Below are 26,515 nucleotides of genomic sequence, written 5' to 3'. Positions count from 1 at the left end.
CTGCCGTTTTTAACGTTTCGTCGGGAGCCGTTCGGCTGAGCGGAGCGTGAGGACCCCCAGCAACTCGGGCTGCCTCACAGTTACCGACGTTTTAGGGTCCCTCCCCCTTTGGGGTGAGAGACAGGCTTCAGACGTATCTCTAGCCCCCGGAAACCGTATCTGTAACGTAGCCCACCGTCACACAGGAAAGGGGCTCAGGTTCCTACTGTCATTGCCGTCTGACCGCTTCCTGTTGGGCTCGGTGTTCAGACAAGCCCAGGGTCCCATCTGCTGACAGTTCTCAGCTCTGTTGGCAGTTCCCCTCCTTTTCTTCTTTCTTGTTGTGATGCCGTTCGCGCGTTTGCCTGGCTGTGCTGTCCCCCCCCCCCCCCCCCCCCCCCCCCCCGCGCCCCAAAACGGGGACTGGCACTGGCCGGTGATGTCGGTTGAGGCTGTTGGTGACGGTGAGATCGGACCTGGCGCTGATTGGACTGAGCTGCCCCCGCGCTGGCCTCACGGAGCGCTTCCCGGGTCGTCGGTCGCAGCGTGGCCAGGTTTCTAGTGGTGGTTCCTTCTGCACTTACTTACTTGCACTTCTTAGCGGCGATTCTTTTATTTAAAAAGCCACAAAACCTTTCTTTATCATCCGTTATCCTGGAACTCGGTCCTTACAGGAAAGGCCAGGCAAACGCCGCCTTCTCTCCCTTTGTCAGGTATTTGAAGCAAGAGCTGCTCCCCCTCCCCCCATCTCCTAAGAGGACCCGTCGGGTTTTGCATTGTGCGTGTATGTTTTTAGTGTTGTGGGTTTTTGTGTGTTTTACGTGTTTCAGTCTGTTGTGGGCATTATTCTTTTTGATACTCAAATTGTCCACTTACGGGAGCCTTTTCGAGTTGGCAACTCTTCAATTTTAACCTTGAAAGTTGAACTCACAGTTCTTTCAAACTTAACTACCAACATCATTAGAACTGAACTGTCCTTTTAATTCCAGCTTTTCCATCCCCCGCATTTCCCCTCGGAGAGCAGTGTGTCTGGCGTGTTCTGTGTGGCTCTGATAGCCTCCTCCTGTAAGGTTTAAATGCCCGAGGACTGCTTCCTGGGTGGATGCAGACTCTTCGGCCACGGCCTGGAAAGGGGAGCGAAGGGGAACAGACCCTGGGAACCCTCATGCTCCTCAGGCCCCTCCCTCGAGAGGGCCGCCGTCCTGATCCTGACACCACAGCGCGCCGGGCTGGGCTCGCTGCTCCCGGTGGAACCACCAGTGCTTTTGCGTGTGTCAGGCTCGCTGCGCTGTGTGTGAGGTGCGGTCACCTTGAGTGGTTGCCTCTCCTGTTGGTCCTACATCCACTGTGGGGCCCCCACGTTCACTCGTCCTGTTGACGCTCCGTGTTCTGAAGCGCACGTGCGCGTGTCTGGGGACGGGGACAGGTTTTGTCGTGTGCCCTGCGCTGCGGTCTGGTGTGCTCCTAGGGCGGCCCTCGGGCGTGCCTGTGTTCGCACTGGGAGGTGCTGCAGTTGCCCCGACGTGGGCATCCAGCTCTCAGTCCCTCCCAGCTCCAGGCGGTCACTGTTGGTAGTTGCCCCTTGCTTGGCGTTGTGTGGAGTTTGAGTGTGAAATGAAGTCAAGTGTGTTAGTAAAATTAAGAACAATAATAAATTAAACCCTTAATTAGTTCAAAGTTGCCTAGAAGGTGCCAGTTCAGAAAAGGCTGGTTTCGCAAGCGAGGGGTTGGCGAGGGGCTCCGTGTGCTGGGGTCCCTCCGCCAGACCTGTCCTGGGCACAGCCTCTGGCAGGAGCTGAGCGTGCGCCCGGGCCCGCTGGCCAGCGTGGAGGCCTGAGGCTCCCTGGTCCGCGATGGAGGGGGAATCAGCCTCAGAAAGCCAGCCAGGTGGGCGAGGGGGTGAGCAGCTCGAGACAGATTCATGGACAGTGGTCCGTTGGTCCAGCCTCTGACTAAGACTCTTGGCGTTTATGTCATTGTGTGGATGGGTCGCCTTTCCTCCTGGCCGTTAACATAGCGCCGGGTGGTGCACTTGCCCTGGGCTGGCATAAGCTGACGCCTGTCTGTGCTGCACGGAGTGTGTCCTCTGTGGCCCTCTGTCCCACCTCCCAAGTCCGTGGGCTGCCTAGGGCTGTGTGTGGGGAGCTGCTGTCACCCCTGGTCCTGCTCCGGACCCACCTGAGCACCAGCCTTCCCTAGGCTTGTCCCCAGGCAGTTGGTTTCTACCAACAAAAGGCAGAGGATGACCCATAGGGGATGTTTCTTGTGTCGTTTGGCAAACGGAAGCTGGAGGGGCCACGGCCACCCTTGGGTTTTTTATTTCAGTTGTAGAGCAGGTGGCTTCACAGACCGGGTCCTCGCGTGGACTGCTGCTCCGTTGGCACAGGTGCATAGGCAGGGGGCACGGTCCTGGCGCCCGTGCCAGCGTCCCTGACCTCACCCAGCCGGGGCCGGGCAGCACATGGGGCGCCAAGTCGCAGGTGGCCTGGAAGCGGCTGCTGCTTCCTGGGTGCCCTTGATTTGGCTGCCTCTCGAACAAGAGGTGGCCTGACTGCCGGGCGTCCCTTTCAGGTCAGGTGTTCCGGGAAGCGTAACTGTCAGTGGGTGGAGCCAAGGGAAGCCTGGCGAGCAGGGGAGCCTGTGAGCTGTCGCCTCAGGGCCTCGTGGTGGTGGTTGGGGGGGGGGCGGGGAGTGGAGGGAGGGACCGTGACTTGGGCAGCCTCAGGGCTTCCTTGTTGCTCGGGTGGAAGAGGTTAGAAGTCCGGACGGGCTGATCTGATCTGGTGGAAACTCAGACGCGGCAGAGAAGACGTGTCAGTGACGGGACCAGAGCATTTGGCATCACTGGTTGAACGATGGTTGTTCAGGGAAATCTGACCAAGGCGTTGGTGCTCGGCCTTCAGGCCCCGAGGTGGACCCGCTTACACCAGGCCGCCCGTGGGAAGGACAGCAGGGGAGGTAACGCCACCATCACCGCCCGCCACTGCCACCGCGGCCTCGGCCCCACACGGAGCCCCGGAAGGACCAGCTCCCCGACCAGCTCCCCGGCTGCCGGCGTTTTATCTGCTGTCATGTGACAGCAGAGCTGCCGGGCCGCCTTCCGGGGTAGCAGGTTCCCTCACAAAGAGCGCGCGGGGGCCCTGGCGCCCCGGAAGCCGCTGCGGGAGGCGCAGTCTCGGGGGAGCTGGGCTTCCCCTCGCTTGGCCTTGATCCTGTTGTGTCTGTTCTCTGGGGACTCGGCCGGGATGTGCTCGAGGTTGGAAATCAGCTTCCTTCCCTCCTTCCCACCTGCTCTCCCACCCGAACGAGTCAAGATGACGTCCTCCCATAACGTTCCATTAGGCTCCACGGGCGTAACGCGTTAGTAAAAGAGCTAATGAACCCAAGAGTGTGAGGGTTTTTCCACGAGGCTATACCTAATTTTAGCAAACGTTTCCATTTTCTAGGCTTCGGATGCCTGCTGTTCAAAAAAAAAAAAAAAAAAGCCTGTATGTAGGTCAGCCTCCCGCCAGCTGGGCTGGGATGCGGCTGTCCTGAGCCACAGCTCGCTCTCTCACCTCCTCCTTTACCGGGGAAGGAAATACCTGAATGTTTCTTTAATGGAAATATATACATGAACACTTTTTAAAATATATTTTTATTAATATCAGGGAGGGAGGGAGATAGAAACATCAGTGATGAGAGTCATTGATCAGTCGTCTGCCTCCTGCACGCCCCCACTGGGGATCGAGCCCACAACCCGGGCCTGCGCCCTGACCTGGTGAGATCTGTATCCGACCAGGAAAACCACAGGATGTTTAGACTTCAGAAGGATAGAGACTGCTTTACAGGGAATGGATTCGTAGCCTCCCCAATCCTCTTACCTTCTGCCCACATGGAGTCTGACCCTCAGAGATGAGCGTTTCCGAGGAGAGACTCCTGTCAGACAGGTGCTGTGGCGGGAGGAGAATGCAGGCCTGGGCGTGAACCTCAGCTCAGTCTTGGTTCCTGTGACTTTGGACCAAGTGACCTCGCCCCTGACACGCGGTTCCCTGGACGCTGGGCCCTCCCGTCAGGCAGTCTCCTCACAGACTGGAGGACGCAGGGAGCAGTGGTCGCCGCCTGGCAAGGCATGACCCGAGGCGGAGGTCGCGCCTGGCCTCGCCGAGAAGGATCTGCACGAGGTCCCCCGGGGACTCCCCTCCACTTGCTGCCGCCTTTCCTAGGACTCTGAGCACCCACATCCCAGTGATGCTGCTGCCCTGTTGGTGACAGGAGGAGAGAAAGTCTTCCTTATTCCGAGGCTTTGGAATTCAGAGGGAGAGGGAGGGGGAGAGAGAGAGAGGCTTTGTCAGCTGTTGGGCTGACAGCCTTAGAAACCCTGCAGCTGCCCTGCCCGCTGGTTGCCGTGAAGATGCAGGGAAATAGGTAAATGGGCCACTGCGCTGAGCAGGTCGCTTGGCACTGCACTGCCGGGTCTGGCAGCTCCCGGTGCGGAGCGGGCGTGTGGCCGCCACCTTGCGGCTGTGCCCATCGCCGTGGTGCTCCTCTGCCAGGGGGTTGCTCTGTGGGGACGCCCCTCCCAGCCGCTGGTTCGGGGATGGGCTGCCCTGAGCTGCCTGTGGGCTGAGGACCTGCCCACTCACTTCGTGCCGCAGGCTTGTGTCCACGGGCTGCGGGGAGAGCGTGGCCCCGCCCGCCTTCACCCACAGGGTCCGTTTACACACTGATGACGGGGGTGAGTTCCTCAGTCTTGGTGTCCCCGCTTCACACACCTGGTGACGGAGAGTCTCGCGGTTCTAGGAGCTGGAGGTCCAGCCTCTGGCAGCCACATGTTCTCACCATGGGACCGGACTGCCAGCGTTCCGATCCCCAGCTGCCTCGGCTCTCAGTCTAAAACCTGTGTTCCGTCTCAGACAATGGGCCTCACCACAGATCATGAAGGCCCTACATCAGTGATGGTGAACCCATGACATGCGTGTCAGAGGTGACACGCGAACTCATTTTTTTGGTTGATTTTTCTTTGTTAAATGGCATTTAAATATATAAAATAAATATCAGAAATAGAAGTCTTTGTTTTACTATGGTTGCAAATATCAAAAAATTTCTATATGTGACACGGCACCAGAGTTAAGTTAGGGTTTTTCAAAATGCTGACACGCCGAGCTCAAAAGGTTCGCCATCACTGCCCTAGATTGTAACACAAGAAAAACCACAGATTCTCTTTCTCATCCTATAGAGCAGGCCTGTCAAACGCACGCGGGCCGCGGCCTCATTTAGATAAATGGGTCTGACAGGCTGCGGAGGAGCATGTGCCCTCACAGGAAGGAGCGTCAGCCCCGTGCGCCTCTCACGCCATTTCCCTTCGTCGGTAGCTCCTCACAACCCAGCCCCGCAGCCACACCAGAGCTCAGGAGCGAATGTGCCCCCGTCGTTCGAGAGCCGATGGCGAGCTCTGACCTGTAGGCCACCGGCCGCTCCTGCCTCGGGTGGCCACGCGCTAGGAATGGCTGACAGTTTAAATAGGGGAGGAGTTCTCAGAGGAGGGAGAATGTGATGTCCCATGAAAATTACGTGACACTCACGTTTGAGAGTCCATAAATACAGGTGCATGGGTCACGGCATGCCTGCCTGTCACACGTCCTCTCTGCCTGCCTTCTCGCTGCCATGGCAACGGTGAGTCGTCGTAGCCGTGACCCTGTGGCCTGCAAAGCCCACATGTTGACTGTCGGGCTCTTTCCAGAAAGGCTGCTGCGGCTCCAAGGGCTGGTGTGCAGCTGAACCCAGGAGGGGTCCTGTCCTGGGGCCAGCAGCTCCTGGGCTAGTTGCCAGCACCAGGGAGAGGGGGCGGAGTGGCCTGTCTGTTCGCTCTGCCCCCCACCCCTTGGGCTCCGGGTCGCAGGGTTCTTCATGGTGGGGACAGAGGGAGAGATCTGTGTGTGTGACCAGGACCTGGGGTTCCAATCCAATCCCTTTTTAATGGTGACCTCACAGTGGTGACCATCACCCCCTCGGGCACCCCTTCCCATGAAGCCCGTGCAAGAAGCTCGGTCCTGGCTGAGCTGCAGGCCTTGGACTGGGCACCGACTCACTGTTGAACCCTCCTCTCCGGCCCCCGACCTCCGCGTGGCACCTGGTGTCCCAGGGCGATCCTCGGACTCACCGGGATGAATGCCTGCTTCTGGGTGCTTTTTGGTAATTGCTTCTTGTGGCCCCCTGCCTGCACCGGGTGTAGGGTGCCGCTCACTCCACAGACCTGCTGCCCCCACAAGCGAAGAATGAAAGCTGGGCGGAGATGGCTGCGGACACCGCCCTGGGTGCTCAGGTCCTGTGGGAGTTGGCGTGGTATTCAGTCTTGGGTAGGAGTCGGTCCCTTCCTCCCAGTGCACTCACCTCAGGACGTCCCTCTCCTCACAGGTCAGATCCCAGGCCCAGGTTCCATGATGCCCGGGCAGCCCCTGCCAGGCCGCATGATTCCCAGCGTCGCCGCCGGCATCCACGCCCCCGGGAGTGGCCCCGCCCCTGCTGGGATGCCGCCAGTGCCAGGGAGCATCCTGGGACCCCGGGTCACCCTCACGGCCCCCAACGGCATGTGTAAGTAGCACGCTGGGGGGTGCGTTCCCCGGGTCTCTGGGAGGACAGTGGGTCAGAATGTCAGTTTGGGGGCAGGTGCCCAGGTGACGGGCGCACAGCCTTCCTGGCACAGCTCGTGACCCGAGGTCTGAGGGGGCCGGGAAGACACTCCTCTCCCCTCCCGTGTGCTGGGCCGTCCGGCGTGCGCCTCGGGGGAGACAGAGCTGCTGGTGGCTCGTTTCCCTGCAGGAGCCGGATGGATGCAGGTTCGGAAGTAGTGGGTGGGGTCTGACTGACCTGGCTCAGGGGTTGAGCATCGACCTAGGAACCAGGAGGTCAGGGTTCGATTCCTGGTCAGGGCACAGGCCTGGGTGGCGGGCTCCATCCCCAGTGCGGGGCACGCAGGGGGAGCAGATCCATGATTCTCCCTCATGGATGTTTCTGTCTGTCCCACCCTCTCCCTTCCTCTCTGACATCAATAAAAATACATATTTGTTAAGAAGCAGTGGGTGTGAAGAAAAGGACAGGAACCGTCGCGGCAGGAGTGACAGGCGGTTTCTCAGCCGCTCTCGCCGCTGGCAGTGGCTGCGTAGCCGGGTTCAGGAGGAGGTGAGGCCCCGCGGGCCCAGGGGAGAGGCTCGTGCTGCCGCCGGTCCATCTGGGTGTGGGGGGCCTCCAGAGGTTGCTGCTGGGGCTCTGGCCTGCCCTTTCCCCCTATAGACCTTCCCGGTGAGACAACCCCAAAATGCAGCCTTTCGTGGCCAGGTGCCCCAGCTAAGAACCTGTCATTCAGAAGCTCGCGTCCATGCCAAGCAGTTAGCTCCCTGTTCACAGCGGAGAGCGAGGCTGGGCAGGAATCCGGGCCTGCGGGAGCTGTCGTGGGAAATGAGCAGTTGGGCGGTGGTACAGGGTTTCCCAAGGTTCCCTGCGATTCTGAAGAGCCTGAGTGCCTGGGTGCTCGGGGCCACTTCCCAGGGCGCTGCGTGGATAGAGGCACGCCTCCTCTCGACCCTCTGTCAGGGCTGGGACAGAGCGGGTGCGCAGCCGAAGGAGCAGGTTAGCTGGGTGTGCAGACAGGATCCTGACGGCAGGAGAAGTCCCTTTGCGGCTGTGGTTAGAGGGTAGAGCAGCTTCCATCTCTGGAGGAAAATGCTTGCCTTGCCGCCTGGCAGGCACCATTCAGATGTGCAGCCAGGAGACCACCACTTTGCCGTTGGTGTTGTCACATTGGTCTTTACCGCTGCCGTGTGCTTGGCCTCACGGTTTGTGACCCGAAGGGCCCGCGTGGAGCCACTGGAGAACGTGAAGGGTTTCCGGCCCGCTCCCCACTTCCTTCCACAAAGGGGTATTTCGGAGTCCTGGGCAGGCCTCGGCAGGCGGGTGCACCCCTCTTCCAGCTGTATTTCCCCTGAAGGTGGGAAGGGACCAGATCTGTGGGCTTCATGCTTTGACAGCCCTGGCGGGCGGTGCAGCCTCCTGAGGAGGGTGGGTGAACTGACTAGTGAGCAAGACTGCACTTAATTACTTGTCTCAGTTTTCATTTCTGGCAAAATCCAGACATTTAAAGCCCCTGATAAGTGATCTCGGGGTTCCTGTGTGCGAGCAGGCAGCTGCAGCTGAAATGGGCAGGAGCCCAGACACGCACACTCACAGTCCCTGCAGGACCCCGAGTCGTGGCCCAAAGTCCAGGGACTGCAGTCCACGGTGGGGCCTGCGGGATGGTCAGCTGTCGGCGGCTGCCTGAGGGAGCTCTGGCCCTGGGGGGCGGGGACAGCCATTTGTTGTGCCCGGCTAGGCGAGCACTGTGGGAGGAAGAAAAGAAGACAGAACTTGCCCAGGAAGTAGCTCATCTAACTAAAGAAGTAAAATCAGAACCGTTAAAATACAATGAAATCAAATGTCATTAACCTCTCAGGTCTGGGGGACTCTTGGGAGAGGTGGGCCTGGCAGCGGTGGGACAGATCCAGGCCCCTCCCAGCCGCCGGGCAGGCGCAGTGGCCTGGAGGCCCGAGCCTGTGACCCTCCCAAGCCAGGCGCTAGCTCAGTGCCTTCTGCAGCCTCGGTCGCCTGCCTGGAGATCACCTCCTCATCCCTTTTCCTCCCCAAGCCCCTGTGCTTCCTCAGTGACCAGTGACTCTTGGATGTGTTTGCAGATCCCCCACCGCAGCCGCCGCCTGCAGACGGAGTCCCTCCACCTCCTGCTCCGGGCCCACCCGCCCCGGCCGCGCCCTAGCCTGGGGGCTGCTGGGAACGCACGACCCCGAGCCACCACCAGCCGCAGGGGATGACGACACACATTCCTCAGCTTCCTGGTCTCTTTCAGGATTTTTGTTCTCAACCCAAGCACGCGTCCCATCTCCCGCTCCCCCATTCCTCCTGCCTCCCCTCTCCAGCCCGGCGCCCCTGGAGTTAGGCCATTCGGGGGCCTTGGTGACAGTATGTCCTGGGCATCCTAGTTGTTTCTGTCCTGGTGTGGCTATTCCAGGCTCTACCATTTCTGTTGTCCTGCAGTCTTGCTTTGTCTTAAGCCTCTGGATAATGTTTTATAATCATTTCTTTTTATTTCCTCCATTGCTTTAAGGGAGAGCATTCAAAGTTAATAGGAACCAAAAACTGGTGATGGGCAGAGGGATAGCAGCAGGGACAGCCTAAGGCATCGCAAGTGACCTTACTCCTGCTCTCTGAGCGAAGAACACGCTGAGGGTGACGCCTCCGAGGCTTGGCCACCCAGAGAGGCGCCCGAATCAGAGGACGGGGAGGGGACCCCCGGGCTTTCTCCAGTGAGGACCCAGCCTCGCCCGGCCCGCAGGTCTCCATTAGTGCCCAGGCCGGGCCTCCCCTCCAGGGCCACAGGCTGCCTCCCTGCCGGGGGGCTTGCTTAGCTGCGGTGGGTGTCTGTTTTCTGAGGCAGCGTGAGCTTGGAGGGCGGGCCTGGGGAGGCATCCTTCGTCCCCGGGACCGGCCAGGAAGGGTCTGGGCCAAGGCCACGCGCCCTGTAAACCAGCCCCCTTGCTCACTGCTGTGTGCATGCTTTTGCTCTTAAAAAAAAAAAAAAGAAAACTTTTAAAAAAGGAAGTAGATAGTGCTGACATGTAGCTCATGGTTAGGCTGCCGGGGAGCAGGTCCCCACGCTACCTCTTGCAGCACCAGGGGGAGTGGGCTCAGTGGAGCGGGACTTTCGGATTGGGAGGCGGCCTTGTGCCTTCCCCTCCCGCTCTGAGGTCTCACGTTCTGGCCGGGGTCACGCAGCTCATGGCAACAGAGCATCGTCCTGCAGGGTCAGGTGCTCGGCCAGGAGTGGGAGCCGTTCCAGAGGAAGAGCCTCGGAAATGCCTTAACTGGAGCCCACTCCTGCCCTGCTGAGGAGCGGCTCGAGGTGACTTGAGACTCGGGCTCTCCACTGGCCTCCCTGCCCTCCCTGTCCTGCGTGGGTGTGGGAACGCTGTGCCCCATCCGATGCCCAGAGCCCCTGCCCCTGCCCGTCACAGCCTCTGATGGCAGTTTCAGCTAGAATGCCAATGGAACATCTTTTGGGGATCTTTCTACACAGTTGATAAGCTTTACATGTGAGAGGGTATCGGTAGGTGTTTGTGAAACACCTGAGAACTTTCCCTTAATATCAGAAAGCAAATATCAGAAGAGAAAACCCCAGGGAAGATTCGCCTTTCGAGCCCTCGGTGTTGCCTCTGACCAGGCGGCCGTGGTCCTCGCGGTGGCTCGGGCTCGGGCGCGGGTGGGAGGGAGCCTGTTGCTTCTGGCGTTGAGTCCCCAGTGCCTTCTGACAACGGCCCGGGTTCCCTATTTCCCGCAGTTTTTCCCAAAGGAAACTCATTCCAAATACTTCCCTTTTCCACTGGGGTCTTGAAGGAAAATGAAATTCTGGTTCACACTGTGGTCCCTTGTAACCTCAGGTTTTTAATGTGATCACTTTCAAGTTTAAAAGATCCGGGTGGGAATATTTTTACTGCGCTGGTGACAATTCTACACAGAACCCGAACTCAGCACTGTTAGGTTTCAGTATAAGTAGTGACTTTTTCTTTTCGTGTCTTTGATCTGGTTTCGTTCTGTAATACAGCCACTCGATTTTGTGAGGGGGGAATAATACGTGGTTTTGTACAAACATGTTTCTCAGTGTGTTGTTATTTCGGGAAAATGAAGAGAGGGAGTTTGGGGAGATTGGAGAAAGTGGATCGAGCAGGCCTGACCGCCCTCTTTTTCACTGAATAAATGGAACATCACTTCTGGGTTCTAGTCCGTTCTCTGCATTTCTGCACCCTTTTCTTCATTGGTTCTGTGACAAGCGTACACAGTCAGCCCCAGCTGGTCCGTGTCGGCAGTCTAGCCAGTGACTTGTGGCTTCCTATTGACCGACCAACCGCCTTCCTCATCCTGAAGCAACACACAAACGGGGCTCGCCCACTGTTTATTTCATGGTCAAGGTAAAACACGTGAGACTTCTCCCGGGAGGGTGGCCAGCACCCCGGCACCCCCCAGGGGAGCCTAGTTCTCGTGAGCTAGAGCAGTGGTCGCCCACCTTTCGGGCCTCGCGGACCCCCCTTGGCGACGGCCCAGCTAGAGGATGTCCATCAGGGCGCAGCCTAGACACAGCCCCGAGGTGGAGACAGGCCACTCGGGCCTGAGTCCTGGAACCTTGCTGGGCTTCCTCTCCGGGCAGCCTTTGAGAAGCCCTGCTCAGGAGACAGACCACAGGCGTCAAGGTGCCTGAACCCGGGGAAGCAGAAGGGCGGACTCTGTGTCTGCCGGGCGGTGAGCGCCGGCCCTGGGTGAGTGCGTGCTCCTGCGGTGCTTCCTGACCCCACCTGCCGTGCCTCCAGTGAAGGGGGCCCGAGCCACCACCCGGGACCCTGCTCCCCTGCGGTGAGTTGGGAGGAAAAGGACACTGAAGCCTGGCTTCCAGCCCTCACAGTTCTCCAGAGCAGAGCCGGGCAGGTACCGTCAGTCTTCCGAGGGTCCCTGAGGCCCTGGCGGTGGAGTCCTCCCCCAGATGCGATTAGGAACAGCGGGTCTCCTGCAGGGTTTGCACGGGCTGCTGGGCCTGCCCTCAGACCTGGCTCAGTGGGTCGGGGGAGTTCTGGAATCTGGCATGGTTAGCAGGTTCCCAGGGGTCTGGTGCCGCTGTCGGGGCCACTGGTGAAGAAGGCTGTGTGGTAGAGCAGGTTTGCCCCAGTTCCTGACCGTTCACTTCGTGAGCCCATGAGTCCAGTAAACGTGAGGACCTACTGTGTTCCAGGCACGGGACTTGCATGCAGTGAAGTCGTAAAATGAGTAAGGTCGGCCAGGCTGCTTAATGCTTGCAGGTGGGGCACCAGACCGTTCCCATAGTTAACAGCCATGATTGTGTTTGATCACGCCAGTGTCGCGAGTGTCCTGGGTGATGTGTGCAGTCTGCATCGGATGCTCTCCCGTGGTTTCTGTCCTGCTGGGGTGATAACCTTGAGGGTGACCTTCCTTCCAGGAAAACCTCGCAAGTCACCAGCACCTGCTCATCTGGATGCGCAGTGCCAGCCCCTGAGAAGCGCTCTTTCCGCAAACTCTGACCCTGTAAGGCCCTGCTTCCTGCGTCCCAGGAGCTGGCTCTGTCCAGCTGCACCTGCTGCAGCAGGACTTGTTCCTGGGAACAAGGAGAGCGCACCTTGACCCCGTGGGGTTGCTGCATTGAAGGCAGTCGTCTCAGAATGGGGTGGCCGGGTGCATCCTCGAGGTGCTGCTGTTCAACCCAGGACCCTGCAGCCAATCAGCTGACTCTCCGGGGCCCCTCAGCGCCGTGCCAGGGGCAGAGCCTTGCCTTCCTGCTCCTGCCCGCCTTGCAGAACTGGGGCCACCTTCCCTCCCTCCTGCCCCCAGAGGCCTCTCCAGGCCCTTCCAAACCCCCGGGGAGCAGCCACCTTACCGCCAGCCCTCAGGGAAGTAGCCTGAATACCACACAGTGACCCCTGTGACGCCTGAGACAGAGGCCTCCACTCGGTTCCTCGGTTCCACCCTCTGCCGTGCCCTCGCCGCCGCAGTCCAGGAAGGTTAGGGAGCGGAGGCTCCTGGCGGCTATGGCCCCTTTGCATGGCTCTTGATTTCTGTGGCTGGTTTGGCCCTGACATGGAAGGATTCCCCAAGGCCATCCAAATCAGCTGTGCCATCCTCGTCTGTTTTGTCTGCAGTAGCTGCAGGCTCTGGAGAAATGCTGAGAAAGGCCGCCTGCCGGGGCAGCAGGACTCCTGCAGACCAGCCTGGCCGCTCCTCACCTGAGCTCTGCTGGCGTGTACTGTGGCTTCCTCCCAGCTCGAGCTGACTTTGGGGCCGTGGGAACCAGGGGCTTTGCCACCGTGGAGAAGTCTGCTGGTGACAGGAGGGCCGTCTCCAGGGGGGATGTCCTTTCCTAGGACGAGAGCAGCTGAGCATTCTGAGTGCCTGCAGCCAGGGCAAGGGGTGGTCAGCCTTGAACCCGGCACCCTGACCCCTGGCTCCTCCTTTCTTCCTGCAAGTGGTTCGAGAAGGCTCATGCCCAGCACGAAGTGGTCACAGCCACCTGCCCTGCAGCCCGGCCAGGCCCCCACCAGCACACTGCCCAGAGAGGCCTCCACCAGCACTCTGCCCAGAGAGGCTTCCACCAGCACTCTGCCCAGAGAGGCCCCCACCAGCACACTGCCCAGAGAGGCCTCCAGAGGTCCCTGTCCGGTTGGTCTAGAGCAGTGATGGCGAACCCATGACACGCGTGTCAGAGGTGACACACGAACTCATTTTTTTGGTTGATTTTTCTTTGTTAAATGGCATTTAAATACATAAAATAAATATCAAAAATATAAGTCTTTGTTTTACTATGGTTGCAAATATCAAAAAATTTCTATATGTAACACGGCACCAGAGTTAAGTTAGGGTTTTTCAAAATGCTGACACGCCGAGCTCAAAAGGTTCGCCGTCACTGGTCTAGGTCGTAGGGAGTTGTTGGGAGATCGTAGCATTAACTCCGACATGCCCTGGTGGAGGGGTGCTGTGGAAGGAGGGGCAGGACCCCCATTCTTTTGAGTGAGGCCTGACCTCTGCATCCTGATGCTCTTCTGAAATTAAGATACAAGAATGAAAAGGTTTGAAATCAAGACTTTCGTCCTGGCCTTCCCCCATCTGCAGGATCTCAACATCAGACTGCAAGATGCTCGTAGTGTGGTTATGAAAATGAGGCAAGTTAGACCCCCAGGGGGACAAACATTCACAAAGGTGTTCGTGGTCGCTACTGAGGCTTAACGCAGGAACCACTCGCTTCCTGAGCAGCCTGAGTAAGTCCAGTCTTGGCAGCTGGAGCCGCTCCTGCCCGGACAGCAACCCGGGTGCAGCCAGGGCTTCTGTGCACAGGGAAGCTGGCTGTAGCCATGGCAACGGGCCTTGGTGCTGGGGTCAGGTGGCCAAACCCAGTAGGAGCCTCAGGCGTGCAGAAGCATCGCCTGGCGAGCATCCCTGGCGCCCACGTGCACGAGGGGACATGGTAGGATTGGAGATGTGTTTCCTTTTCTTTCACAGTCCAGTTCCTGTATCTTATCTCCCCTCCCCCCTCTTTAGTCTCCCCGACCTTGTGCCCAGAGGAAACGTTACATACATTCGATGCAGTATGCTACCCCTTCCACATGTATGAGAGCCAGGGCACTGGCTCTCCTACGGTCACGCACATCTGAGGCTGCAGCTGCTCTTCCCATCACGGCCTGACCAGCTCGCCTCCCTCTTGTTCGGGTGTCACCCAGCCAGGGGTGCTGCACTCAGTTCTGAAGCTGCTGGTGGCACCTGCTAGGGAGGGTCAGAGTGGACCTGAATGGCAACCGTTGGTTTAAAATCCCAAAATGGAAGTCCTAGCAGAACCTGTCCCGCGGAAGGGAAGGGGCTGCTCAGGAAGGAGACATTCCCTATTTTATACTGGGCCCTTGCTTATCGGAACAAACTTCTTAAAATGAGGAGCGGGAGTAGGTCAGAGTTTTACGGAAGGTGTGGGAGTAGGGACCCCATCCAGACGGTGAAAAACTCGGGAGCGGTTGTCATGCCCCAGACGGTGAGGGTCGGTCCACGAGGCCTCTCCCGCGGCCGCGGCGGCGGCGGCGGCGGCAGGCACGTGCACCACCTCCCCTGCAACCACCACCCAAGAGTCAAGGAGACAGAAGCCACAGGCGCCAGGCAGAGCCGGGGTTGGAGGGTGTCTGGCCGACAGGCAAGTGCGAAGCCCTCCCCAGCCTCTGTATGTGCTGTCCCCAGAGGCAGTATGAACCCAAAGAAAAAATACTGTATGGTTTCACTTCTATGTGGTCTAAACAATAAACAAAATAGACTCGGATGCAGAGAACGGACGGACAGTGTCAGGCGGGTGTGGAGGGCCTGGGTGAAGGAGGTGACGGGATTAAGGAAAGAGCCTCATAGGAAGTGTGGTGATCACCAGAGCGAAACGGGGGGAGGGAGGAGAGGAAAGGGGGGAGGGATGGTAGTGAACACACAACAGAAGATGATACAGAATTGTATACCTGAGACCTCTATAGTTTTACTAACCAATTTCACCCCAATCGTCAATAAAAAGTCAAATGAAAAAAAAATAAGCATAAAAAGTCTCTTTGCAGGAAGCTCCGGACCCATGGTTCTGGGCTGAGAGTAGATGCAGCCAGTCACCCACCTGTGCCTCCTCCCAGCCCTGGGAGCCCTCCCCCCGCCTGGCACTGCCCGCTGGGATGAGGGCATCGGGTGTGCTGGGCAGGTTGTGCAGGCCTCGGGGGCGAGGGGTTTGCGGGCGGAGCTGGAGAGGAGCGGCACTGCGGCAGTAGGCCGATCCAGGGAGAGAAACAGGTTGAACGGAGGGAACCCGGTCCCAGGCTCCGGACCCAGGCGGTGACTCTCCGTCTCTGCCCTGCGGCTCCCCGGGGACGGACGGGGCCTCGGGATGCGCTGCCACAGGTCGGCTCTGACCCCGAGTGTCACGTGGGTCACACACAGCGGGAGGCGGACTTTGGTGGATAAACTAAGCGGCCAGGTCGCGCCTGCCCCGCCTGCAGGGCTGGGGTGAGGTCCGGGCAGACTGGGCCTGGCCAGGCGGCGCGTCCCCGGGCTGCGGTCTCGGCCCTGGTCCACCCGGGAACCTGAGCGTCGGCGACCGGACCCGGGGGCGACGCCTCGGTGGGGGGGGAGGAATAGCGGGGAAAGGCCCTCCCGGGGCGGCGGGGGGCGGGGGGGCCGGGAGCCTGGGCTCCGGCTGCCGCGGGTCAGGGCTGATCCGATTAGAGCTGCCAGCGCGCGCCCGGCCCTCGTGGGGCCCCGGGGACCCGAGCCCCTTCCTGCCCACACGCGGGGGGGCAGACATCCGAGAGGCGCCGGAACCCCGGGGCTGCTCGTGGCCACGCGCGGCTCGGGCTCCCGCCCTGCGGCCGCTCGGAGCCCCGCCCCGAGTCTGCGGGTGCCGGGCCCCCGCCTCCGTGCCCGGCGCGTGGCGGGTGGGCTCCTCGCGGGTGGGGTCCCGCGCCGGCGCTCCACGGGGAGGCGGGGCCGCGACCCCGCCCGCAGGCCTCCCGCCCGCGCACCTGTCGGCCCCCGCCACGCGCGGCGCTGTGGCCCGGCTGCCCGCCCTCCGCGTCCGTGGGTCTCGGCGGCCCGAGCCGGGGGTCGGTCTGTCCCTCCCGCCGGCGGACGGAGCGGGGCCGGCGTCAGAGCGACGTGCGCGGGGCGGGAGCGGCGGGCGGGGTGGGGGCGGCGCCGAGCGCGGAGCGGTGGCGCGGGAGGCGGGGAGGCGCGGCGGGGACAGCGGGGACGGCGGGCACCGGGGACGGCGGCGGCATGCGGCTCCTCGCGCTGCCCTTCGCGGGCTGAGACGCCGCAGTCCGAGCGGGAAGCGCGGCGGCCGCGAGCGGAGGCGCAGCGAGAGGGACAGACCGTGGACAGCGCTCGGGGGCCGCGCCATGGGCCGAACTGGGGGCGGGGGCCCGGGCCGGGGGCCGCCGCCGCTGCTGCAGCTCCTGGCGGCCACGCTGGTGCTGGTCGCCGGGGCCGCGCCGGGTAGGTACCGACCGCCCGGGACCCGCGGGTTCGCCCTCCCCCAGAGCCAGGACCCGCCGGCCTCGGGTGCCGCCGGGCCCGCGAGCGGGAGGCCAGGGGGCGGGGCCGCGCGGGGAAAGGGGTGCGCGGAGAGGTGGGGTCCCGGGGAGGCCGAAGGGTGGGGGGCGGCCCGACCTAGCTGTGCAGGCCCAGGTGCCGGCTGCGGGGGGGCCGGGGGGCGGGCCTGAGGGTCAGACTTGAGCCCCGGACTTAGAGGTAAAGGGGGTGCAGGAGGGTGCGAGTTCGGGGCGGGGCCTGGGGCGGGGCCTGAGGGTGGGATTTCCTGGCGGGGCCTTGGTGGGCGGGGCCTTGGTGGGCGGGGCCTGAGGTGCGAGTTCCGGGCGGGGCCTGATGTGGGCGGGGCCTGAGGGTGCGAGTTCCGGGCGGGGCCTGATGTGGGCGGGGCCTGAGGGTGCGAGTTCGGGGCGGGGCCTGTGCAGGTGGGCGGGGCCTGGGTGCAAATTCGAGGCGGGGCCTGTGTGGGTGGGTGGGCGGGGCCTGCGGGTGCGAGTTCGGAGGTCAAGGCGCGAGCCTGGCCCTGGAGCTTCACCCCGAGGATCGGCTCTATTCCTGGGGCGTGGCGGGGGGTGCTGGTTAGACTGCGGGTCAGGTCGGGGGCGGGGCCTCTCGAAGGGCGGGGCCTGGGCGGGGACACCTGGCGGGATGGTTCCCGGCTTAGGGGGCGGGGCTGACAGGGGGCGGGGCCTGCAGCCGGGGCCCTGACACCGCCCCTCTGCCCGCAGCGCGCGAGGCGGGCAGCGCCGTCGAGGTGGACGAGCCCGGCCGGACCACCGCCGCGTGGGAGCCGCGTGCTAACGACACGCGGGCGCAGGGCCTGCCGGGAGCCGGGGAGGAGGAGGCGGCCTGGACGGCGCCCGGCGGCGAGCGCGCCCCGGGGGTCGGGCCGGAGGACGCGCTGGAGGCTTCGGCGGCTGTGACGGGCGCGGCCTGGCTGGAGGCTGACGGCGCGGGCCCGGGCGCAGCCACGGCGGAGGCGGGCAGCGGGGACACGCAGGCCCTGCCCGCCACGGCCCCGGCTCCGGGCGAGGCCCCTGGGCCGTCCTCGGCGCCCCCCGCCCCTCCTGCAGCCACCGCGGCCGGACCGCCCTCCCCGACCGCCGGCCACCAGCCGAGCCCAGGCCCCGAAGGCCCCGAGCAGCGCCCCGCGGAGGTTTGGCCGAACCCGGGAGGCGGCGCGCCAGAGCCTCGGGGGCCAGAGCCCACGTCCCCGCTTCCGGGCGCCCCGGAGCTCCACCCGGGCTCCGACGCCATCGACCTCGACTACTTCGAGGGACTGGACGGCGAGGGCCGCGGCGCCGACCTGGGGAGCTTCCCGGAGCCGCCAGGGGCCTCCGAGCGCCACCCCGACGACGGGGGCGAGACCCCCTCCTGGAGCCTGCTGGACCTGTACGACGACTTCACCCCCTTCGACGAGTCCGACTTCTACCCCACCACGTCCTTCTACGACGACCTGGAGGAGGAGGAGGAGGAGGAGCAGGAGGAGGAGGAGGCGGGGGGCAAGGAGGCCGCCGGCGGGGGACCCCGGGACGGCCACAGCGACCTGGTGCCCAGCGAGAGGCCCGGGCCCGGCCCCGGCCAGCCCCCCCGCTGGTGGCACGCGGGTGCCCCCCAGCACACCCTGGGCACGGCCCCGGGGGGCAGCATCGCGCTCAGGCCCCGTCCAGGGGAGCCCGGCAGGGACCTGGCCCCCGGCGGGAACGGCACCGCCTGCCGCAGCGGCTTCGTGCGGCACAACAGCTCCTGCCGGTCGGTGTGCGACCTGCTCCCCAGCTACTGTCACAACGGCGGCCAGTGCTACCTGGTGGAGCAGCTCGGCGCCTTCTGCAGGTGAGGGCGCGGGTGCGCCGGGCGGGAGGGGGAACTGCCGGCCAGTGTGTGTGAGGAGCCCCGCCCGGGAGGGACGGGCCCAGCCTCCGAGGGACCCTGTGGTCAGAGGACCCCGGGCAGCAGCTGCTGCGAAAGTGCCGCCCGAAGGCGCTGCCCGGACCGTCGTGGAGCCAGTCCTCGGGGACAAGGCCGTGTGTCCTCTCAGGGCCGTGTCCTTGATCCAACTGCTAACTCTAAAGGCACAAGGGCTCTGGCCAGTGTGGCTCAGGGGATGGAGCGCCGGCCTGTGGACAGAAGGGTCCCGGGTTCCAATCGGGTCAGGGGCACAGGCCCGGGTTTCGGGCTTGACCCCCAGTGTGGGGCGTGCAGGAGGCAGCTGATCCATGATTCTCTCTCATCATTGATGTTTCTATCTTTCTCTCCCTCTTCCTTCCTCTCTGAAATTAATAAATATATATATATATTTTAAAATAGAGGCAAAGGGAAGGGTTTCGGGGGGCCTTTGCTGCTTGAGGAGTTTTGGGGGGGAGAGTGCGCCCTTAAACCTACTCGGGAGGAGAGACCACAGCTGACCACGCCCCTGAGCCCCCGGCCGGGCCGAGTTGGGGCCGAGCGTGTGCAGGCAGCGTGAGGCCCTTCTCCTGGGGCCGGACCCAGCAGAGAGCAGCCCCTCGAGCCGAGTCAGTCTGACCGGGGGCAGCAGAGGTGGTGGGGTTTGGTCGTGGCTTTTCCCCTTCTGCCTTGATTTCTGTTTCCTTGGAACACCGTCCAGAAAAGACACAGCGAGTCCAGTGGCTCTCAGGACACTGTCCGCAGCACCAGCCCATGCCTCCTCAGGGATTGCTCCGTCCACGGCCCTCGCCGGAGGCGGGTAACCTGCCGGGGAGCCCGGGCCGGTCCTGGGAGATTTGTGGGTCGGACCTATGTGCGGGGAGCTGCCTTCGTCCGCTCCTGGCCTCAGGCTCGCGGGGACTTGTTTCTGTCGGTCCTGGGAGGAGCGTTTCTAGAGCCTGGGTGTCTTTTTAAAAAAATACATCTTATCGATTTCAGAGAAGAAGGGAGAGGGGGAGAGAGAGAAACATCAATGTTGAGAGAGAATCATTGATCGGCTGCCTCCTGCACATCCCCCACTGGGGATCGAGCCCACAACCGGGGCATGTGCCCTTGACCGGAATCAAACCCGGACCCTTCAGTCCACAGGCCGATGGCTGTATCCACTGAGCCAAACCAGCCAGGGCATGGACGTCTTTTTTTTTTTTTAATATTTTTTATTGATTTTTTACAGAGAGGAAGGGAGAGGGATAGAGAATCAGAAACATCAATGAGAGAGAAACATCGATCAGCTGCCTCCTGCACACCCCCTACTGGGGATGTGCCCGCAACCAAGGTACATGCCCTTGACCGGAATCGAACCCGGGACCCTTCAGTCCGCAGGCCGACGCTCTCTCCACTGAGCCAAACCGGTTTGGCAGGACGTCTTTTTTAAGTGTCATTCCCAATGTTCCTTTTTCTTGGTCTTTTTGGAGGCGTGTGAAGAATTCAAATCCTGGAGGTCTTGATGTTCTGACAGGAGAGTAACATGTAGAAAGCATGAATGTTGTGCCTTTGGCATGAAAACTTGACTTCCAATTCCTTCCTGTGAAGTTGTTTCTTACAAATGACCACAGCACTGAGGTCACTCATAGAAGGATGTGTTGTCCCCCCTCTCCCTGCCCCCCATTCTGAGTGGCGTTACCGAGCCACGGCCAGAAGGAGCTGCTGTGATCAGGAAACAATGGTGGCCCGGCCACGGTGCCTCAGTGGTCGATCTATGAACCAGGAGGTCACGGTTGGATTCCCAGTCAGGGCACAGGCCCGGGTTGCGGGCTTGATCCCCAGTGTGGGTGTGAGGGGCCAGCCGATCCATGATTCTCTCTCATCACTGATGTTTCTCTCTCTCTCTTCCTCTCCCTTCCTCTCTGAAATCAACAAAAATATGCTTTAAACCAAACAAAAAAAGGGACGAAATAATGGTGACAAGACCGTGTGGTTGGCGAAGGGCCACCGGACATGGGAGCGCCTGTGACTTTGCTCCTCACACGTCACTGGGGAGACCACATGATGGATGGAGCCGGGAGGCGGGGTCTCTGTGGGAAACCATGGCCCATCCTAGTGGAGGTCTGAGTTTCACCTTCAGAGGAAGCTCCCACCAGAGTGCGCCCTGCGGAGCCCTCGCTGCCCCTGGGGAGCCAGCAGAGTCCCCGGTACCTGCTGGGGCTGTTGGGGTTCCCCGGTGGGAGAGTCAGCTTGTCCGGCGTGGCCGTGTGGCCTTAGCTCCCGGGTCCTCCCTCGGAAGGTCACGCCCCCCCAGGTCCCCTTGCTCAGCCTCCCTCCCCGCTGCGCACACCGGCAGCTGAGGCTTGGGAACGGTTTTGCATTCCACGCACAGAGGCTGCTGAGCCGCAGCTGCAGACTGCGGCGCCTTTGTCTCACCGACCCGCCCGCAGAGGACGGGGCGGAGAGCCGGGCAGAACTTCTCCCGAGCGGGGGGCTAGCGCCACCGGCCTCCCGGCCCCAGTCGGCGGGGAGGGAGGGCATCCCCGTTAGCCACGTCCCCCACCCTGCTCGCCTGGCACTCACCCTGCCGCTCCTGTCCTCCCGCTCTGCCTGCCTCTGTATCCTTCCACATCTTGCCTCTTTGAAGCAGCCTGGTTCCCATGGAAACAGCAATGTCATTGGGAGAGTTGGAGCCTGGGAATGTCCCCAAGGGCAGGAGAAAGTCACTCAACAAAAGGACCAAACCCACCCGAGGGGCGATTCTCACGATGCTCTCCGGGCAGTTCTCACGGTGACAGGACCCAGGCTTGGGGGGCAGAGCGTTGGGGGCCGCAGAGATGGGAGCGGACGCGCCTCGTCTGGGTCTGGTTCGCCACATGACCCGGGGGGACTGCACAGCAACAAGCAGGCTGCATGTGTGGGCCGTTCATCTTGTGTTTCATCTTCTTTCATCCGGAGCCCAGGGCTGGGGGTGGGGCAGCTGAGAGCCCTGCGAGGGGAAGCCAGGCTTCCCTTTGCTCCTGGCCACCCCTCAGCCAGCGACTGGCCAGTGCGTTCGGTACCTCGGGCCCTGGCTACCTTGATGTCATGGACCCCAGAGCGGCCCGACCCACTGCTTGGGTGGCTATGGCCGGGCCAGGAATCTCAGCTACGAGGTCTGCCCGGCGTGGGGCAGCCCGGCTCCCGGGCGTCCTCAGACCAGGCGGGTAGGTAAGTGCGGGTCACAGACCAGGCCTCGCCGAGGCAGGGCCGCCCGCCCACCACCTGGCCTCGCCCTGTTTGCTGCTGCAGGTGCAACACCCAGGACTACATCTGGCACAAGGGGACGCGCTGCGAGTCCATCGTCACCGACTTCCAGGTGATGTGTGTGGCCGTGGGCGCGGCCGCCCTGGTGCTGCTCCTGCTCTTCATGGTGACCGTGTTCTTTGCCAAGAAGCTGTACCTGCTCAAGACGGAGAACACCAAGCTGCGCAGGACCCAGTGAGTCTGCGCCCTGATGTGTTTCTCTCACACGGATGTTTCTCTCCCTAAAATCAGTGGGAATGTCCTCGGGTGGGGATTCCCAACAAACACAAAAGGAGGAGGCTGGAGTTCAGCTCCCTCGGGGCCCAAGAGACAATCCTCTCTGAACTGTGCCCACTGCCCTTCCCACCTGCGGCCCCATCAGTCCCCGCCCGCCCGAGGCTCCCGGGAGAATGTGCCCGACACTCTGCCCTGGGCCCGGGGCGAGGACCAGCCGTCTGTGGCTCCTTTGCTGGGTGAGCTCGGCCCCCCTGCAGCCTGGTAGCAGCGTCCTGGGGCCCCGGCTGCTCCCTGTGCCTGTGCACTGAGGGCCCGTGCGCTGAGGTGGGGTGTCTGCGCCCTTGATCACGAGCCTGGCCCTGGGCTCCTCAGCCCCCGCCCAGGGGATGCAGAGGGGGGACCCCCCCGCCAGGACAGCCAGCTGCGTGAGGATGGGGAGAGAGAGGAGCCGCTGGCTGCCCTGGGTGTGGAGAAGCCGAGTGTGACTGGCAGAGCCTCGCTCTAGGCCTCCCCAGAGCTGGCTGTGTTCTGCGTAGCACTTAGCTCCTGCGCCCAGTCAGCCCGGTCAGCTCGGTGAGCCCGGTCAGCCTGGTCAGCCCGCACGCTGCCCCCGCCTCCCCCCGCCTGGCCCCGGGCCGGGCACTGCAGAGACTGCGCGGTGCGTGAATTCTGGGATACACGGGCCGGTTTTGGGTGTTTTTCTTTTTCACATATTAACGTCTCAGAAGTTGGATTGTCTTACAATCGCTGGCGTCTTAGTCACCGTTGGCCAGATGGTGTGACTGCCTGGCAGACAGGAGCATGGTCATAGCTGCTCATCTCGTTGTCAGTTCTTTCTCTAACGTCTGAATGAGCTGCTTGGAGTCGGTAATAAAAACAGTACCGGCTCGTGGTTTAAATGGTAGAAGTTTAGCCCTGGCCGGTGCGGCTCAGTGGACAGAGCGTCGGCCTGCGGACTGAAGGGTCCCGGGTTCAATTCCAGTCAAGCGCACATGCCCAGGGCTTGATCCCCAGTAGCGGGCGTGCAGAAGGCAGCCGATCCATGATACTCTCTCATCATTGATGTTTCTATCTCTCTCTCCCTCTCCCTTCCTCTCTGAAACCAATAAAATATACTTTAAATAAATAAGCAAACGGCAGAAGTGACCCTGGGTGGTACAGCCAATCACGGCGCGTCTATTACCGGCCACGGCGTTTGCTGAGATGCAGCGCTGGGCCCGTGGGCTCCTCAGAGTTTGCCACCATCACTTCACTTACGTGTTCCCTTCTCTCTTCTGTCCAAACAGCAAATTCCGGACGCCGTCTGAACTCCACAACGACAACTTCTCCCTCTCCACCATTGCCGAGGGCTCGCACCCAAATGTAAGGAACCCGGGCCGCTGCCCGCACCCCCTGCACCCTCTGCCCGCGCCGGCTCCCCTGTAACCTTATCCTCCAGGTGGCGCCTTCCTTGGGCCTCCCCTCCCGTGCGCGCTCAGCCCGGCTGGGCCTGCGTCTGTCTCTGTGCGGAGCCGCCACTCAGCCCCTGGGATCCGCTGGGGTTGGGGCCGTGGGCGTGGGGAGGGGGGCTTGATGGCGCCTCTCTCCCCGTCTCGCCGTCTCGCCGTGGGGGTGTGGAGGGTTAGGATGATGGTGCTTCGTCTTCCTGCTCTTTCTGTCGAGGGGGAAGCTGGGCCTTGATTGCTGGGGGATGCCTGGGGGTCACTGAAGCCAGCGGGTTGCCCTGGGGGCGCTGGGCAAACCGTGTTGACATTGTTTCAGGACCCTAAATGCCGACAGACTTCTAGGCAGTGGTTAGGGCTGAGGTGGGCCCGGAACCCAGGTGGGACCATAGGTCTGGGTAAGCCCTGTCCTTAGGGGGTGGGCTCGTTAAAGACCAGCTGAAACCCAACACAGGTCCCACCGACTCCTCTGAAGACCCGGCCCAGTGTGTGCTCTGGGCCAGGAGACAGTGTCCTGTCAGAGACAGTGTCCCAAGTAAAGCAGCCCTGGCCCGTGTGGCTCAGGGGACAGAGCATCGGCCTGCAGACTGAAGGTTCCCGGGTTCGATTCCGGTCAGGGGCACATGCCTGGGGTTTGCAGGCTCAATCCCCAGTTGGGGGGGTGCAGGAGGCCGCAGTCCATGCTTCTCTCTCATCATCGGTGTTTCTCTCCCTCCCTCTCATTTCCTCTCATAAATCAGTAAACATACATCTTTTTAAAAAGGAAGAAAGAAAGGTGTTTTGATCCAGTCCCCTCTGTATCCGGCCGGTGTCTCTGAAGGTGACTTTCCCCAAAGCAGCCGCTGGCCCGTCCCTGTGGCTCACCCGTCTCACGCTTTCTTCCCTCGCTCGCTCCGAGCCGGTCATTTGGTCCCTCTCCTGCCTTCGGCCTCCGTCCTGCCCCTCCCTCACCTCTGTCCCTCCTGCAGGACGACCCCAGCGCCCCCCACAAAATCCAGGAGGTCCTCAAGTCCTGCCTGAAAGAGGAGGAGCCCTTCAACATCCAGAACTCGCTGTCGCCCAAGCTCGAGGGCCGCGGGGACCCGGCGGAGCTGGAGGCCAACTGTCTTCAGAACAACTTGACCTGAGGAGCGAGGAGCGAGGAGAGGGGGCGGGCGGGGAGGAGGTCAGGGTCGCTCGGGGAGGGGCAGGTCGCTCCTTGTAGCTGTCGGTCCAGCTTTTCCTTTTCTGTCTCATGGCATGCTTCGTGTGTGTTGCACGGGAGGCAGACACAGTCAGCCAGGAGCCGAGCAGAATCGCGTCCCTGGGTGGTTGTCTGTGCGTCTGTCCGTCCATCGCTTCTGCTGCTGTGGTTTCTAAGCCTCTGCTGTTATTCAACTGACTTTTTCTTTTTGTACTTGGATCCACCTTTTTTTGAAATACCAGTAAAAACAACAAAAGTTCTTGAAATAAAACTTTTTAAAAAGCCACCTTTCTAACGTCCTGTGTTCACTCCCTCCCCGTTCTTGTCCGTTTGAGTTGAAGTCTCATCTCCCGTGGGGGTGTGTCTGTAGACGGGCGACATCCCAGAAATGGTGTGTGAGTGAGTCTGCTCATGCTCACGTTCCTGCGACCAGCACCACAGACCTGGCGCCTTGAACGACGGGAAGTCCAAGGTCAAGCAAGGTCAAGGTGCCGGCAGAGTTGGTTTCTGGCGAGGCCTCGCCTTCCTGCTTGCAAATAGCCACTGGCTTGCTGTGTCCTCATGTGGCATTTTCTCTGTGCATGAGAGAGAGAGACAGAGAGAGAGAGAGAGAGAAGGAGGGGAGGAGGGAAAGCAGGAGAGGGGGAGAAGAGAGAAGGAGGGGGGGAGAGAGAGAGAGAAGGAGAGAGGGGGAGGGAGAGAGAGAGAGAGCGAGGTCTCCATTTCTCTTCTGATAGGACCCCAGTCCTATTGGATTAGGTCCCACCCTGATGACCTCACTGAACCCTATAGGTCCTGTCTCCCATGCAATCACATTGGGGATTAGGGCTTCAACACACGGCTTCTCAGGGGACACAGACTCCGTCAGTTTAGTCTGCAGCACCGATTATCAAGACCACGCTTGGCCCTGCTCAGAGCATCGTCCTAAGATCGCGGGTTCGACCCCCCAGTCAGGGCACATCCAAGAGTCAACCAATGAATGCATAAATAAGTGAAACAGCAAATCAGTGTTTCTCTCTCTCCCTCTCCTTCTCCCTCTAAAATCAAGGAAGGAAAGACCAAAAAAAATCACATAAAATTAAATCAAGGAAGTAGCCCAATGGGCATGGTTTAGTGGTTGAACATTGACCTATGAACCAGGAGGTTCGATTCCTGGTCAGGACACATGCCCTGGTTGTTGGCTGGATCCAGGAGGCAGCCAGCTGATCAATGATTCTCTCTCATCATTGATCATTGATCATTTCTATCTCTCCCTCTCATTTCCTCTCCGGAATCAATACAAATATTTAAAAAATAAAATGAAGGGAGGCGGGAGGCCGGAGGCGGACTACTCTTCCTGCTTTCTCACTGGTAGACACTTATTCAGCACTTGCTCAGCCAGGGGCTGTGAGGAGCCGGCCCTCACTGAATAAGACTCAGGACAGTCGCGCTGAGTGGCAGGCCGTGAAGGGACGGGCCGCAGGGCCGAGGCCATGAACACAGGGCTGAGCAGCAGCAGGTTTGTTTTCTCAGAAGAGACCGCTGGACGCTGGTGGGGCAGAGGGGCTGGCAGGACGCGGGCGGTGGATGAGGGTGGATTAGCGAGAGAGGTGAGAGTTCAGGCAGCCAAGTCCTGACCCTCGGGGGCTGGGCGCGGCCCGTGTTCAGTCTGTGGTCATTCCAGTCGCTGGGGTCCCGGTGGCGTGTTTCTGTTGTCAAATTCTGCGGGTTCTGCCTGATTTGTGTCCGCGGGGCCTGATTACTTTAGACCTTGTGCTGGACCTGGTGTTTGAAGCGTGGTTTTTGCAGTGTGTTGAGGCCCAGGATAATTCCTGGCTTGGTTTGCTTCTGCCAGGTGCCCAGGAGCCCTGGAATCCTGGGGTCACATTATTCCGGAGATTTCCGGGCC

The 26,515-nt window shown here is 61.3% G+C and overlaps 2 protein-coding genes across 3 annotated transcripts in view; both read left to right on the top strand.

Moving 5' to 3' along the window:
- The window catches only part of SMARCC1 (SWI/SNF related BAF chromatin remodeling complex subunit C1), an 83,026-nt gene extending 72,244 nt beyond the window's left edge, over positions 1-10,782 (top strand). For both annotated transcript variants that reach the window (XM_070391162.1, XM_070391163.1), the window contains 2 exons: positions 6,376-6,552; positions 8,685-10,782. In XM_070391162.1, the coding sequence (XP_070247263.1) occupies positions 6,376-6,552; positions 8,685-8,764 (257 nt within the window). In that variant the 3' untranslated portion in view covers positions 8,765-10,782. The remainder of the gene's footprint in view (positions 1-6,375; positions 6,553-8,684) is intronic.
- A 5,520-nt stretch (positions 10,783-16,302) lies between these two features.
- CSPG5 (chondroitin sulfate proteoglycan 5) lies at positions 16,303-24,913 on the top strand. Its single transcript, XM_070391144.1, has 5 exons — positions 16,303-16,557; positions 17,340-18,444; positions 21,772-21,960; positions 23,289-23,364; positions 24,413-24,913. The coding sequence occupies exons 1-5, from the start codon at positions 16,461-16,463 to the stop codon at positions 24,569-24,571; spliced, it is 1,626 nt and encodes a 541-aa protein (XP_070247245.1). The 5' UTR covers positions 16,303-16,460; the 3' UTR covers positions 24,572-24,913.
- The last annotated feature ends 1,602 nt before the right edge of the window (positions 24,914-26,515 follow it).

Source organism: Myotis yumanensis, unplaced genomic scaffold (assembly GCF_028538775.1).
Source record: "Myotis yumanensis isolate MYYU_CA2020_CCGP unplaced genomic scaffold, mMyoYum1.0.hap1 SCAF_14, whole genome shotgun sequence".
NCBI classification, from domain to species: Eukaryota; Metazoa; Chordata; class Mammalia; order Chiroptera; family Vespertilionidae; genus Myotis; species Myotis yumanensis.
This window is presented reverse-complemented; position numbering and strand designations above follow the sequence as displayed.

Excerpts from the sequence above, each read along its gene's own strand:
- CSPG5 (XM_070391144.1), top strand. The coding sequence starts at position 16,461 with ATGGGCCGAACTGGGGGCGGGGGCCCGGGCCGGGGGCCGCCGCCGCTG. Across the intron at positions 16,558-17,339 it reads GGTCGCCGGGGCCGCGCCGG|CGCGCGAGGCGGGCAGCGCC; the intron begins GTAGGTACCGAC and ends CTCTGCCCGCAG. Across the intron at positions 21,961-23,288 it reads ACCAAGCTGCGCAGGACCCA|CAAATTCCGGACGCCGTCTG; the intron begins GTGAGTCTGCGC and ends CTGTCCAAACAG.